Source organism: Apodemus sylvaticus, chromosome 22 (genome assembly GCF_947179515.1).
Source record: "Apodemus sylvaticus chromosome 22, mApoSyl1.1, whole genome shotgun sequence".
Classification (NCBI taxonomy): Eukaryota; Metazoa; Chordata; class Mammalia; order Rodentia; family Muridae; genus Apodemus; species Apodemus sylvaticus.
In genome coordinates this window covers 47,814,005-47,826,130 of record NC_067493.1, presented here as the reverse complement: position 1 = coordinate 47,826,130, position 12,126 = coordinate 47,814,005, and the positions used below count along the sequence as shown (strand labels likewise).

The 12,126-nt window shown below is 46.6% G+C and overlaps 1 protein-coding gene across 8 annotated transcripts in view; it reads left to right on the top strand.

The window, feature by feature from the left end:
- Hectd4 (HECT domain E3 ubiquitin protein ligase 4) overlaps positions 1 to 12,126 on the top strand; it is a 154,624-nt gene that overhangs the window by 89,853 nt on the left and 52,645 nt on the right. For all 8 annotated transcript variants that reach the window (XM_052167566.1, XM_052167565.1, XM_052167561.1 and 5 more), the window contains exons 30-38: positions 1,202 to 1,337; positions 1,449 to 1,590; positions 1,685 to 1,851; positions 4,427 to 4,573; positions 5,532 to 5,716; positions 8,293 to 8,446; positions 9,360 to 9,640; positions 9,812 to 10,001; positions 11,450 to 11,531. In XM_052167566.1, coding sequence (XP_052023526.1) covers positions 1,202 to 1,337; positions 1,449 to 1,590; positions 1,685 to 1,851; positions 4,427 to 4,573; positions 5,532 to 5,716; positions 8,293 to 8,446; positions 9,360 to 9,640; positions 9,812 to 10,001; positions 11,450 to 11,531 — 1,484 coding nt within the window. The remainder of the gene's footprint in view (positions 1 to 1,201; positions 1,338 to 1,448; positions 1,591 to 1,684; positions 1,852 to 4,426; positions 4,574 to 5,531; positions 5,717 to 8,292; positions 8,447 to 9,359; positions 9,641 to 9,811; positions 10,002 to 11,449; positions 11,532 to 12,126) is intronic.

The window sequence follows — 12,126 nt, the reverse complement described above, 5'->3', positions numbered from 1 at the left end:
GTCTCTGTGTCTGGTGCCCACAGAGGCCAGAAGAGGGCACTGGATCCTGGTAAACTGGAGTTACAATTGGTTGTGAGATATCATGTGTGTGCTGGGATCCAGGCTGAGGTCTTCTGAACCAACAGCATGTGCTCTTAACCTCCGAGCCACCTCTCCAAGCCCCCTTCCAAGTCACATTGCGATCCTTAGTCTGAAAATGTGTCTCCCGGAGAAATCAGTGAGTTCCCAGTATGGTTCTTTAGGCAGCCCTGGCCTGCCCACAACTGCCTTCGTTTTATTTAAACAGTCTATTTTTAATGGAAACCTCAGTCACTCCATAACATCAGTGACACACCTTGCAGGGGACTCAGAGTCTCAAGGATTACAGGCTGGTAGCACCTGAGAGACATTCTTCCCATTTTTTTGGTTTAAGCTTTCTATTCTTAAGATGTGAGATAACTTTATAATTTTGACTTCATTTCAGGGTTTTGATTTTTCTCTTTATTTTCTTTTCATGTATGGGGTATGTATGTGTGCTTGTGCCTATAGAGGCCTAGGGTCCAAGGCAGTCTCTGAAATAAATACTCCATTTATTTTAATTAAGAAATTTGGAAGGTGAGGCAAAAAAAAAAAGTTGCAAGTTCCAGTTTATATACCTATAGAACAAAATGCAGTCTGAACAGCAGTGAGACGCTGTAAAGATGCAGGGATATGGCACATGTGTTTAGTGCCTGCCTGCTTAATGAACATGTAGCTGACAGTGAGTCCAGTTCGTTACCCAGGGGTGGGGGTAGGGGTGGGTGAATTGGTGCTTCCATTTTGCACCTTCTTGCCTTTTTTCTCTCTTCAGTCTTGGACCCTTAACCTGCATGCTAAGCAAATGCTGGACCACTGAGCTATACAGCCCAGCCCTCCCGCTTTCAGAGTGCTTATAATGAAGTGAACACTGGTAGTTATTAAGTGAATTTTTGTCCTCTCTTTGGAAAACTACTTTAAGAAAAGGACTTTAAAATTTCAAGCTACAATACAGTTTAACCATATAGTTAGGTTTTAAAAATGACTGCTCACTCTGTTCAGGTTGCTTTGCTCCCCAGATCACTGGCTGCCCCTGATTGAAAGTGAAGATGCCCTTAGTATCATCCTTCCTTCGCGCTTAGCTGTTGCTCTGCCTCCCTACAAATCAGACAGCAGAAACATTAAGCAGTTTCCCTTTTTCTTGTAGCATGCAAATCAGCTTCAGAAACAAAGGTGGCGTCTCATGCTGTCCGACAGCCTGTTTTCCTTCGAAGCATGTCTGCTCCTTCTGACCTAGAAATGATTGGTAATGAAGACTTGGAATTTACTAGAGCAAATCAGAGGTAATGTCCTTGGGCAGTGTGGGATGCCAGGGTGCAGCTGCACGTGGCTTTCAGAGCGGCCTCCAAGCGTGGTTCCTGTTTGCTCATCTATTGCAGTTTTGTTTTCTGTAGGCGTCGCCATGTGACGAGCCACCGTAGCAGCTCCTTTACACTTCTGCAGTCACTGGCCATCGAGGACAGCAGGGACAAGCCCACTTACAGTGTCCTGCTAGGGCAGCTGTTTGCTTTCATTGGCACCAACCCTGACCAAGCGGTAGGTCAGGTGTGCAGACCTCTGTTGAGCTGCCCCTGGCAGCAGGAAGATGTGTGGCAGTGCAGCTCAGCATCCTCCCTCTTGTGCATTTCAGGTGTCGAGTAGCAGCTTCCTTTTGGCTGCACAGACAAGATGGCGGCGTGGGAACACTCGGAAGCAGGCCCTGGTGCATATGCGGGAGTTGCTGACCGCCGCTGTGCGCGTTGGGGGAGTGACACACCTGGTAGGGCCAGTGACAATGGTCCTTCAGGGGGGACCCAGGTCAGTGCTTTCTGTTAGCTCACACTTCCATCCACCATGGGCAACAGCGCATAGTGAAATTTGCTAATGTCTTTCCTCAAAAATGTTTCTGAGGGGTGGGGATTGAGACAGACTTTAAAACAGTCCTGGCCATTCTGGAACTCATCTGTAGAGCAGACTGGTGTCAAACTCATACATCCGCCCGTCTCTGCTTTCTGAGTGCTGGGATTAAAGGCGTGCTGCACCACTGCTCCTCTGTCCTCAACTATTTTTGTAGTGGTGTTGATTTTGAAAAACATCTTGGGAAACATAACAGAAGGTGAAGGTCTCTGTTACACCTTCAGTCCTAAATTGTCCCATGTTCTTTTTGGGGAGCTACTGTACCAACCATATGCATAAAGAGCTCCTTAAGTTCTTTGTCCATGTGTAATGTTTGCACATAGATGAGTTTTGGTTACAAGTTTGCCCCTATAGTTGTGATTGTTTTTCTCAGTACATCTTCGATATCACTGTCTTCCCATCCCATTATTAGGGAATTGCTTCTTTGTTGGTTTTTTGTTTGTTTGTTTGTTTAGTTGGTTGGTTGGTTGGTTTTAAAATTTTTATTTATGTGAGTATAGTCACTGTCTTTAGACACACCAAAAGAAGGCATCGGATCCCATTACAGATGGTTGTGAGCCATCATGTGGTTGCTGGGAATTGAAACCAGGTCCTCTGGAAGAGCAGTCAGTGTGCTCTTAACCACTGAGCCATCTCTCCAGCCCCTGCTTCTTCATTGTTAAAAGCATCACAGAGCTCCATTCTGCCTTTGTTTTACATTTAACTCACATGTAGTCATGGACACATAAGCTCATTCAGTGTTTTGTTTCAGTTCTCATTGACCACGGTGATGCAGTAAGCATCCTTGTACACACGTCAGTGATGATTTTTATTTGGTCAGTTCTAAAGCCATCATTATAAATCCTAACTCAGAGGAAGGCTTTCACATGTATTTGGGAAGGTTTACCAGAGTTCAGAGGTCCTCAGCAGAACAGTGAAGACTGAAACTGGGCTGGGCCTGTGCCTTCTGCTGGTCTGTGATGCAGCGTGGCCTGCAAGCAGAGGACCAGCAGCTGCTGCAGTAATGTTTGGGGAAGTGTAGGTGTGATGTTATTGTGCATTGTGCTGATTATCCCTGTGTTACTCAAAGGCGGACCTCTCTGCCCCCATATCTGATTACACGAAAATACAAGGATCACGGGGAATTTTGTCTGGGGGGAGTCAGATAGCCCTAAGAATTAGAATAAATTAATACTGCTCAGCTATTATGCCGTAAAGCTTATCAAATAAATCTTATAGTCTCTGACTCATTTATGTGGGAGCTAGCCAGGGATAAAGAAAAATTCATCCCTTTTTAAAATTGTTCTAACAGGGAAGTTTCTGTCAATCAGGAGAGCTCGTGCCTTTCTTGAGAAACAACTCCAGAATGGCTGAGGCTCTAAAGACAGGATTTTAGGTCTTGCTTCAGTCCAGGGTGGCTCCTCCCTGGCTTTTGCCCATCACAGTGGACGAGGTCACTGTGTTTAGAGCCAGCAGTCCCTGTGACACCGCCTGTGCTCATTAGCTAGAGCACTCAGTTGCATTTGCGTATGTGCATGTCTGCAGGTGGGCACACAGAGAGACGCCATGGCTTATGTTACAGGATTGTTTTGAGACTCGGTTCTTTCATTCTATCCTGGTGAGGCAGGGTCTATTTTCGCCTCTGTCTCTGCGGTATGTCCCTCAGGCTTGCTGACCTGCAAGCTTCAGGCCAGTTCTGCCACTGCCTCCCATGCACCCGCAGGAATATTCTTGTTGAAGATGCCTCCATATCCGGTGTTTTAGACTTACATCCCAGGGCTCGCACTCTGGTTGTTAGACTTTTGAAATAGGAATTTACCCACCAAGCCATCTCTCTGGTCCCTAGTTTCCTATTTTTAAACTCAACATTGTGTTTATAAATGCAATTATATTACAAATCATTGTAGGTAAATTTGATAATTTCAGCTCTCGATTAATACTAAATGAGATAGACTCAGCCCATGCTGTGTCTTTACACTGGGAACGGACCGTTTCCCAACCCCCACCTCATCCTCCAATACCTGCAGCATGACCTTGATGGAGCCTCTCAGCTAATCTGTCTAGGCTTCCTTCTCAGTGCTGCACAGGATATGACAGGCAAATAATTGGTTTATTATCAAATACATTTGGGAAACGAGTAACCGTTTCCTACTCTTACAATTGTCGTGTGTCTTAGCGTCATCAAAGGTTCTGAAAACCCTGCAGCGGAGAGCCCTGTTTAACGTCTATCTTTACCTAACCAAGATTGCCTAGGGTTTTTTTGATGATGTTGTTGTTGTTGTTGTTGCTGGGTTTTGGTTTGGTTTATTGTGGGCATCCTGTTGGACAGAGCCCTGGGAACCAGCCCTTCTCTTCACTCTGTTCCCCGCAGCCTTTGACACTGAGCTTGGCGATCTGCACCTTAGCTCAGCTTCTCAGAAGGGTTGATGCGCTTCCCTCATTATCGTCCTTTAGCATTGATGTCTTTGGGAAACCTCAATTTGATTTTGTCTCACAGAATTGAAGAGCTCACCTGTGGTGGGATGGTGGAGCAGGTCCAAGAAGCCTTCGGCGAGACCATGACCTCTGTTGTGTCTCTGTGTGCTCGGTACCCTATTGCGTGTGCGAACAGCATTGGGCTCCTGTGTACCATACCTTACACCAGGTGAGTGTGACCTGTCCAAGGTGGCCAAATAAGTAGAAGGCAACTTTTTTGTTATGTTTCATCTTTTTTTAACTTATAAAATTGGATTTGGGGAGCTAAATAGCTGTCTGAACAGTTAGGAGCACATGCTGCTATTGAAGAGGGTATGAGTTCAGTTCCTAGCTACAGGGGATTCTTGTGTGCACAGGCTCCACACACATGTAGTATACACCACACTCCACCCAAACATGCACATAAATAAGAACAAAATCTTAAAATTGAATTTATTTGTTAAAAACCTCCTAAAGCATTTGCCCTACTATCAGGAATCTAGCATTCTTAGCTGAGTTGCTACGTCACCAAACATTGCCACCAGGGTTACATTACACTCCGTAGACTTGGAGGGTCAGGGAAGAAAAAGACATATCTGGCAAGAATCTTGTGTCTTGGCACAATTCTTTTATTTCTTGGATCACGTAATTAGTAGCTTGGAACTGTTAAGTATTTGTGGACTCATTCTTTGAATGCTCTTATAATAACATAATTACTACTAGAGTGGCAAGTGTGGGGGAGGCTCAGTTGTTTAGAGTGCTGGCTGCTCTTCCAGAGGACCCAGGCATAGTTTGAGGCACCCATATGGTGGCTCACAATTGTCTGTGACACCAATTCCATGTCCTCTAAAGGCAGCAGACACACAGGGTGCACGGATAAACATGGAGATGAAACACATGATAAATGTATTGAAAATAAATTATTATTTGGTCTGTTACTGAGATGACTCCTCAACTTCTGGGCTGCTATTGTGTTAACAAATCTGGTCACAATGCCTGTCTTTAAGGATATCACCATGACAGGAAAAGCGGCCTGGGTGATCCCACATGGCAGCACCCTTAACAAAAACCATCCCTGATACCCTGAGACATCCTGAACCTTGAAAAAGGCTGTGGGTGTGGTCCATCCCTTCTCTGCCCTTCTCCAGGAGTGAAGAGAAGTGCCTGGTGCGAAGTGGCCTTGTGCAGCTCATGGATCGACTCTGCAGCCTGAGCAGTCAGACCGAGTCCAGCTCCAGTGAGAAGCAGACCAAGAAGCAGAAGGTGGCCACCATGGCCTGGGCTGCCTTCCAGGTGTTGGCGAACCGCTGTGTGGAGTGGGAAAAAGAAGAAGGTAGGCAGCCTTCTGCTCCCTGTCTGCTCCCGTGGGTGTGAGGGTGTGAGGGTGTAAGGGTGTGAGGGTGTGAGGGTGCGAGGGTGCGAGGGTGTGAGGGTGCGAGGGTGTGAGGGTGTGAGGCAAGGTCTTTGTTAAACTATTAATCAGGTGGCCTTTCCAGGCTGGTGAGTTCACGAGACTCTGTAAAAACTCACAACTACCCTGTGGTCCAGACAACATCCTGCCCTGTAGGGATGCAAGATCATTTCCATATAAATGTTCCTATGGCACTGACAGTCTCCATGTAAATATTTCTGGGAAATAATTGTGCCTTTGTATTTTAAAGAGGATGTTTTCAAATTATATTTTCTTTTTTTTTTTTTAAGATTTATTTATTATTATATGTAAGTACACTGTAGCCGTCTTCAGATGTCCCAGAAGAGGGCATCAGATCTCTTTATGGATGGTTGTGAGCCACCATGTGGTTGCTGAGATTTGAACTCAGGACCTTTGGAAGAGCAGTCAATGCTCTTAACCGCTGAGCCATTTCCCCAGACCTCAAATTCTATTTTCAGTGGGCAGTCCAAATTTAAAAGTTACCTAAAGGATTCAAGAGTTGACTTAGTGGCTAAGAGTACTTTTTGTTCTTGCAGAGGACCCAGGTTTGATTCCCAGCACCCACATTTTGACTCACTGTATATGTAACTCCAGTCCAAGGGCACCTGAAAGCCTCATCTCCCCTCCATGGACACCAGGCACACACATGATACACATACATACAACATACATACATGCAGGGGAGATAGTCGGATAGTTAGTTTTGTCATTTTTATTTACTTTATTTGACTTTTTAAGACAGGGTTTCTCTGTGTAGCCCTGGCTATGCTTGAACTCACTCTGTAGACCAGGTTGGCCTCGAACTCAGAGATCCACCTCCCTCTGCCTCTCAAGTGCTGGGATTAGAGGTGTGCATTATCACCATACTTAATTTTTTTAAGTTAACTAGAAAGTTGGACTCACAATCTGTAGGCATACTTTGCTTTTGTTTTTGTTTGTGTTTAGTCAGCAAACGTCTCACTACATAGTCCTGGCTATTCTGGACTTTTCTACAGACCAAATTATCCTTGAGCTCATAGAGTTCCACTTGCTTCTGCCTTGTGAGTGCTGGGATTAATCCTGTGTGCCACCATGCCATAATATTTGTCAGATATATTTACGTGTGTATGCACATGTGTGGTTCTCATTCGTTTGTGTATATGTATGGATGTGGGCACACTGTGGAAGCCAGGCACAGCTTGCAGGTGTTGGTTCTTTCCGTTCATCACTTGGCTCTCAGAGATTGACCTCAGGTTGCTGGGCTTGCCAGTCAGCGTGATTTCCCACTGAGCCAATCTGCAAACCCTCAATTTGTGCTCTAATGTCTAAATAGCCTGTTTACACTATAAAACACACAGAAGAGGATTAAGCCTGTGTGCCACCATGCCATAATATTTGTTAGATATATTTATGTGCGTGTATGCATATGTGTGGTTCTCATTCATTTGTGTATATATGTATGGATGTGGGTACACTGAAAGAAGAATTAAGCCAGTGTTCCTTTAAGGACTGCGGTCTGGGGGCTAGAAAGTTGATTCAGTAGTTAAAAGTGCTTGCTGCTCCTTCAGAGGACAGAGTGCAGTTCCCAGCAACTATATCAGCAACTCACAACCACTGTAACTTCAGCTTCAGTGGATCTCACTGGCCTGTTTTAACATCTGCACACACATGTACATACATGCACTCACACACATAAGTTAAAATAATAAAATACATGTTTTTTGTTTTTTGGCTTTTTTTTTTTTTTTTTTTTGATTTTTTGGATTTGGTTTTTTTTTCCGAGACAAGGTTTCTCTGTGTAGCCCTGGATGTCCTGGAACTCACTCTGTAGACCAGGCTGGCCTCGAACTCAGAAATCCGCCTGCCTCTGCCTCCCAAAGTGCTGGGATTACAGGCGTGCGCCACCACTGCCCAGCTAAAATACATGTTTTTAAAAAATAACTGTGGTCTGACCAAGAAAACTGGTGAGGAGATAATGGTGGTGTGGCAGGAGCCAGGGCACAACGTGGCACCCACTGTATGCTGTGGGACACAATGCGGCGCCCACTGCATGCTGTGGAATGGACTGGCTGGGCTGGACATCAGCAAAGCTCCTGGGGGACGGATGTGGGGATGTGAGCAAGAGGACTGAAGAGCGGAACACAGCCTGTATAGGCTCAGGTTCCACACATGCATGGGGAACTCAAGACATGCTGTGACCTTTACAAAGGATACTTAGGAAGTAAAACTAGGGCGAACATAGAAACTGGTGTTATCCCTCTATTATATGTGAGTTAATTGTAATTCATTTTCAGGAGAAGGCCTCCTCTCAGCACTTGATGTTTATGTGTAGATATTGTCTAATGAGACTGGCTGGTTAGTGGAACACTGAGTAAGATCAAATGTGTCCATAGGACGCTTTAATGACGGGAGAGGGAGAGGGAGATTTCGCCGTGCCCACAGGGTGGTGTGCTTTCCAAGGCACTCACTGCCTTTCCTTTCCTCTCTCAACTTTGAAGGTGGCTCCACAGAGGCTGTGCACTCAGGGCTGGCCCGGCAGGTGTCCAGTCTCCTCACCAACCACCTGGCCCGAGCAACTGAGTGCTGTGGCAACCAGGCTGCTGGGAACGATGCCCTGCAGGATGTCCTGAGCCTTCTCAATGACCTCTCCAGGTACGGAAGGCCTGTGGAGCTAGAGAGCAACGTGTTTTCCCCAGTGTTGGGAATAACTTTTGCTTCTGTTGCTTTTTGGAACATCTAAGTTCCTAAACCTCTTAACACACTGGTGCTTCAAGAAGAATTGTAGAGAATAAAGTCACTGTAGCAGAGTCTAAAGCCTGAGGATGTGAGGATTATTTAGAGGGTCAGTGCACTGCTGTTTGCCCTCGATGGCATCAGCTGCTGGCCTTGCAAGCACTCCACCACGCTTGCATTCAAACCCAAATGTCAGCTACCTCAGAGTGATGTAGTGAATCAGTCAGGCTGGTGGGTGGAGTACTATCTGATGTGCACAGAACCCCAGCCGTTCCATTCTCAACCCTACACACTCAGAGTCAGATGGGCAGGACCTGTAATTACTTTGTTCTTTTGCACTGTATCTTTAAACAAGAATGATTCTCTGTGGGCTGAATTACCCCACATTCCCATGTCATGTACATGACATTGTGTTCTTTGGCTTTGGCTGGCTCAATAGGTTTGGCTGTGGCAAGTCACCCACATGGGGGTTGTAGCACTGCGTGACAGCTTTGCTCTTGACACACATGTTTTGAGGACACAGGCAAGGAATTGCAAAGCTCCTAGTTTGGAGTTCTAGCTTTTGTACTCTTTGAAACACTGTGAACATGTGAGCTTGATCTACCAGACGTCAGAGAGGATGAGGAAACCGTCCTTCTCGGGTGTTACTGGTCAGTTTTATGAGCACTTACTAACTACTTGCTCCAGATCATCATTCCCTGCACACAGAGTGTCAAGTCCATGTCTTCCTTCTAAGGTCTCAGCTCAATGTTTGTCCAGTTTCACCTAGAGAACACTTACTTCTGACGTCTGCAGTGACCTCATCACAGCCCTTTTCTTCCCCATCTTTCAGGAGCCACATAGGGAAGGCCATCTTGAGCCAGCCAGCCTGTGTTTCTAAGCTCCTCTCTCTACTACTGGACCAGCGTCCATCCCCAAAGCTGGTGTTGATCATTCTTCAGTTGTGCCGGGCTGCTCTGCCTTTGATGAGCGTAGAGGACTGTGGGAATGTAGAGCTCCCACCCTGGAGCTACTCTGTGCCCTCCCTGAACAGTGAGCAGGAGGACCCCAGTGACCCTGCTTCCAAGATCGCTTCTCTGCTCTTAGCCAAGCTGGCAGACTATGTGGTCCCAGGTGAGGAGAGCCTGTCCATCAGGGTAGCCTGGGGATTGAGTCCTGCTTGTGGCCAGGCCCCAGATGTGCCTGTGTGTTGTGTGATAAAGGAGAGAGGCAGGAACGGGGGAAGTGAGGGGTCCATAAACAGCTCTGCAATGTTTCTGAATGGGCCCTGATTTTTGCTTTAAGGATGTCAGACGGTTCTCTCTCCAACTGCTTCGGAACCTGACACCACATTAACAAAAACCAGTCCCAAGAATTCCTTAAAAGGAGACAAAGATCCTGGAGAAGAGAGTGAAGCCGTGGATGGCAAGCTCTCCATATTTATCCACAAGCGGGAAGACCAGTCCTCCCATGAGGTCCTCCAGCCGTTGCTAAGGTGATTGCAATGACTATGATTGCTGCATGACATCAGAGGCCACCCGTGTCACAGGCACTGTGCTGACCCTGTGCTGTGGTGACTGCCTCAGTATTCTTGACAATCCAAGTAGGCAGAGTCTGTCCCTCCTGACTGCAGGCCTGGGCCTCTAGAACCCTGATGTGAGCCAGCAGAGGGCTCAAGCAAGTGGTGAGCCTCTTGTGTCCTATGAGGTCTACAGTGACTCTCGCTGTCAGTTCTTCAGGTGTTGACACTGCAGCCCTCTGCAAATTCAGCGATACCACCCTCTCCTTACAAGGAAGTGAGGAGGCCTGCTGTATAGCCCAGGGGCACTTAGACAGCAGACCAGTGATGTGTGAATTCATCCTCACTGGGTGGGTCCCTTGTTTGCCACAATGGCATGTGAAAGCGGGTAGCCTCATCTGAGCGTGGTAAGGTAAGTGTTCAGATGAAGCACTCCCCAAAAGCCAAGTGGCTATACAAGCCACTGCAGCACTGATATGTTGACACTCGTTCTGAGGAGAGGGCACTGGATTATTAGGATGGAAAGCCAGGCCTTCCCCGCTGACCCTGCATGTATGCTGCTGTTGAGCCTCCTGGCAGACAGGTACAGTGTTCAGAGTGCCTGCCTCCTGTGTGCCAGGCCCAGCCACAGCTGCCTTCAGGGCATGTTTGCCCTGCTCTTTTGTTTGTGCTTCATTTCCATGTAGGACTTTAATATCACAATTCTTTTGTTTTGTTTTCCAAGACAGGGTTTCTCTGTGTAGCCTTTGCTGTCCTAGAACTCACTCTGTAGACCAGGCTAGCTTCAAACTCACAGAGATCCGCCTGCCTCTGCCTCCTGAGTGCTAATGTCAGAATCCTACAAACAGACTTCATGGGGCTGGAGAGATGGCTCAGTGGTTAAGAGCCTGGGCTGTGCTTCCATAGAACCATAGTTCAATTCCCAGCACCCAAAAGGCAGCTAACAGCTGTCTGTAACTCTAGTTCTAAGGGATCTGACCACCTCACACATGCATGCATGCAGGCAAAACACCAATGCACATTAAAATAAATAAACTAAAATCATTTAAGAAAACATCAGAGTTTGTTTTGGGTCCTAAAATGTCTATAATTACGAAAAAAGTTTTGTTTTGTTTTTTTAAAAGGGAGAGTATAGATTTAAATGCTACTTTTAGATCCAGCAAGATGGCTCGGCAATAAAACTCATTGCCACTAGGCTGGTGACTTGAGTTTTATCTCCAGAACCTACTTGGTGGAAGGAGAGAACCAACTCCTTTGAGTTGCCCTCGGATGTCTACATCCATGCTGCGGTGCATGCGCACATGTACACACTAAAGCTGGTTTCAGTGCTAAACCAGGCCTGCACATGGTTTGGTTCCTGTGTGACGCAGGCCTCCTGTCACACTCCCCTGCAGTGGCTCACCTTCTCTGCCTTCCTTCTACAGTAGCTCAGAAGGACGGCCCTTTCGACTCGGCACCGGTGCCAACATGGAGAAAGTTGTGAAGATGGACCGAGACATGACCAAGGTAACCACACGGGGGAACTGACACCAGTGCCTTTGCCGCACTCTGGGACCTCCAGAGGAAGTCAGAGGGCTTGATTTTGTTTTTGTTTTTAAGAAATTGCTTTTTTAAAAATTGATACGGTTGGATTTGTTAGCTTGGCCTGTAGTACCAGCTGAAGTTCAATTTGAGATATAAATTACCTTATAAATAAGGTAAGTTAGATGTCAGCTCAGATTTGAATGATTTCCAAATTCTGATCCCACTGCCTCTGCTTCCCCTGAGCTGGGATTACAGATGCAGGCCTGGCGTATGCAGTGCTGGGACTGAGCCCCAGCCTTAGTCATGCTCGGTGAGCACTCTGCCACGGAGCTTCATTCCTCATAAAAGACTCTTAGACTCCGCCTACATTCTTTTCCTTAGCCCTCTAAAGAAAGGTTTATAGTCTTAAAATTTGAGTTTGGAAATTGGAAGGGTGAAAGGTTGCTAAGAGAAGAACACTCCAGAATCCTGGGGCCTGAGGGTGGCTCGGTTGGCAGAGCTCCCCAGCATTTGCAAGCCAGGAGTGGTGGTGCACCCGTGACCCCAGTATTTGAGAGCTTAAGGAGGCAAGAGGGTC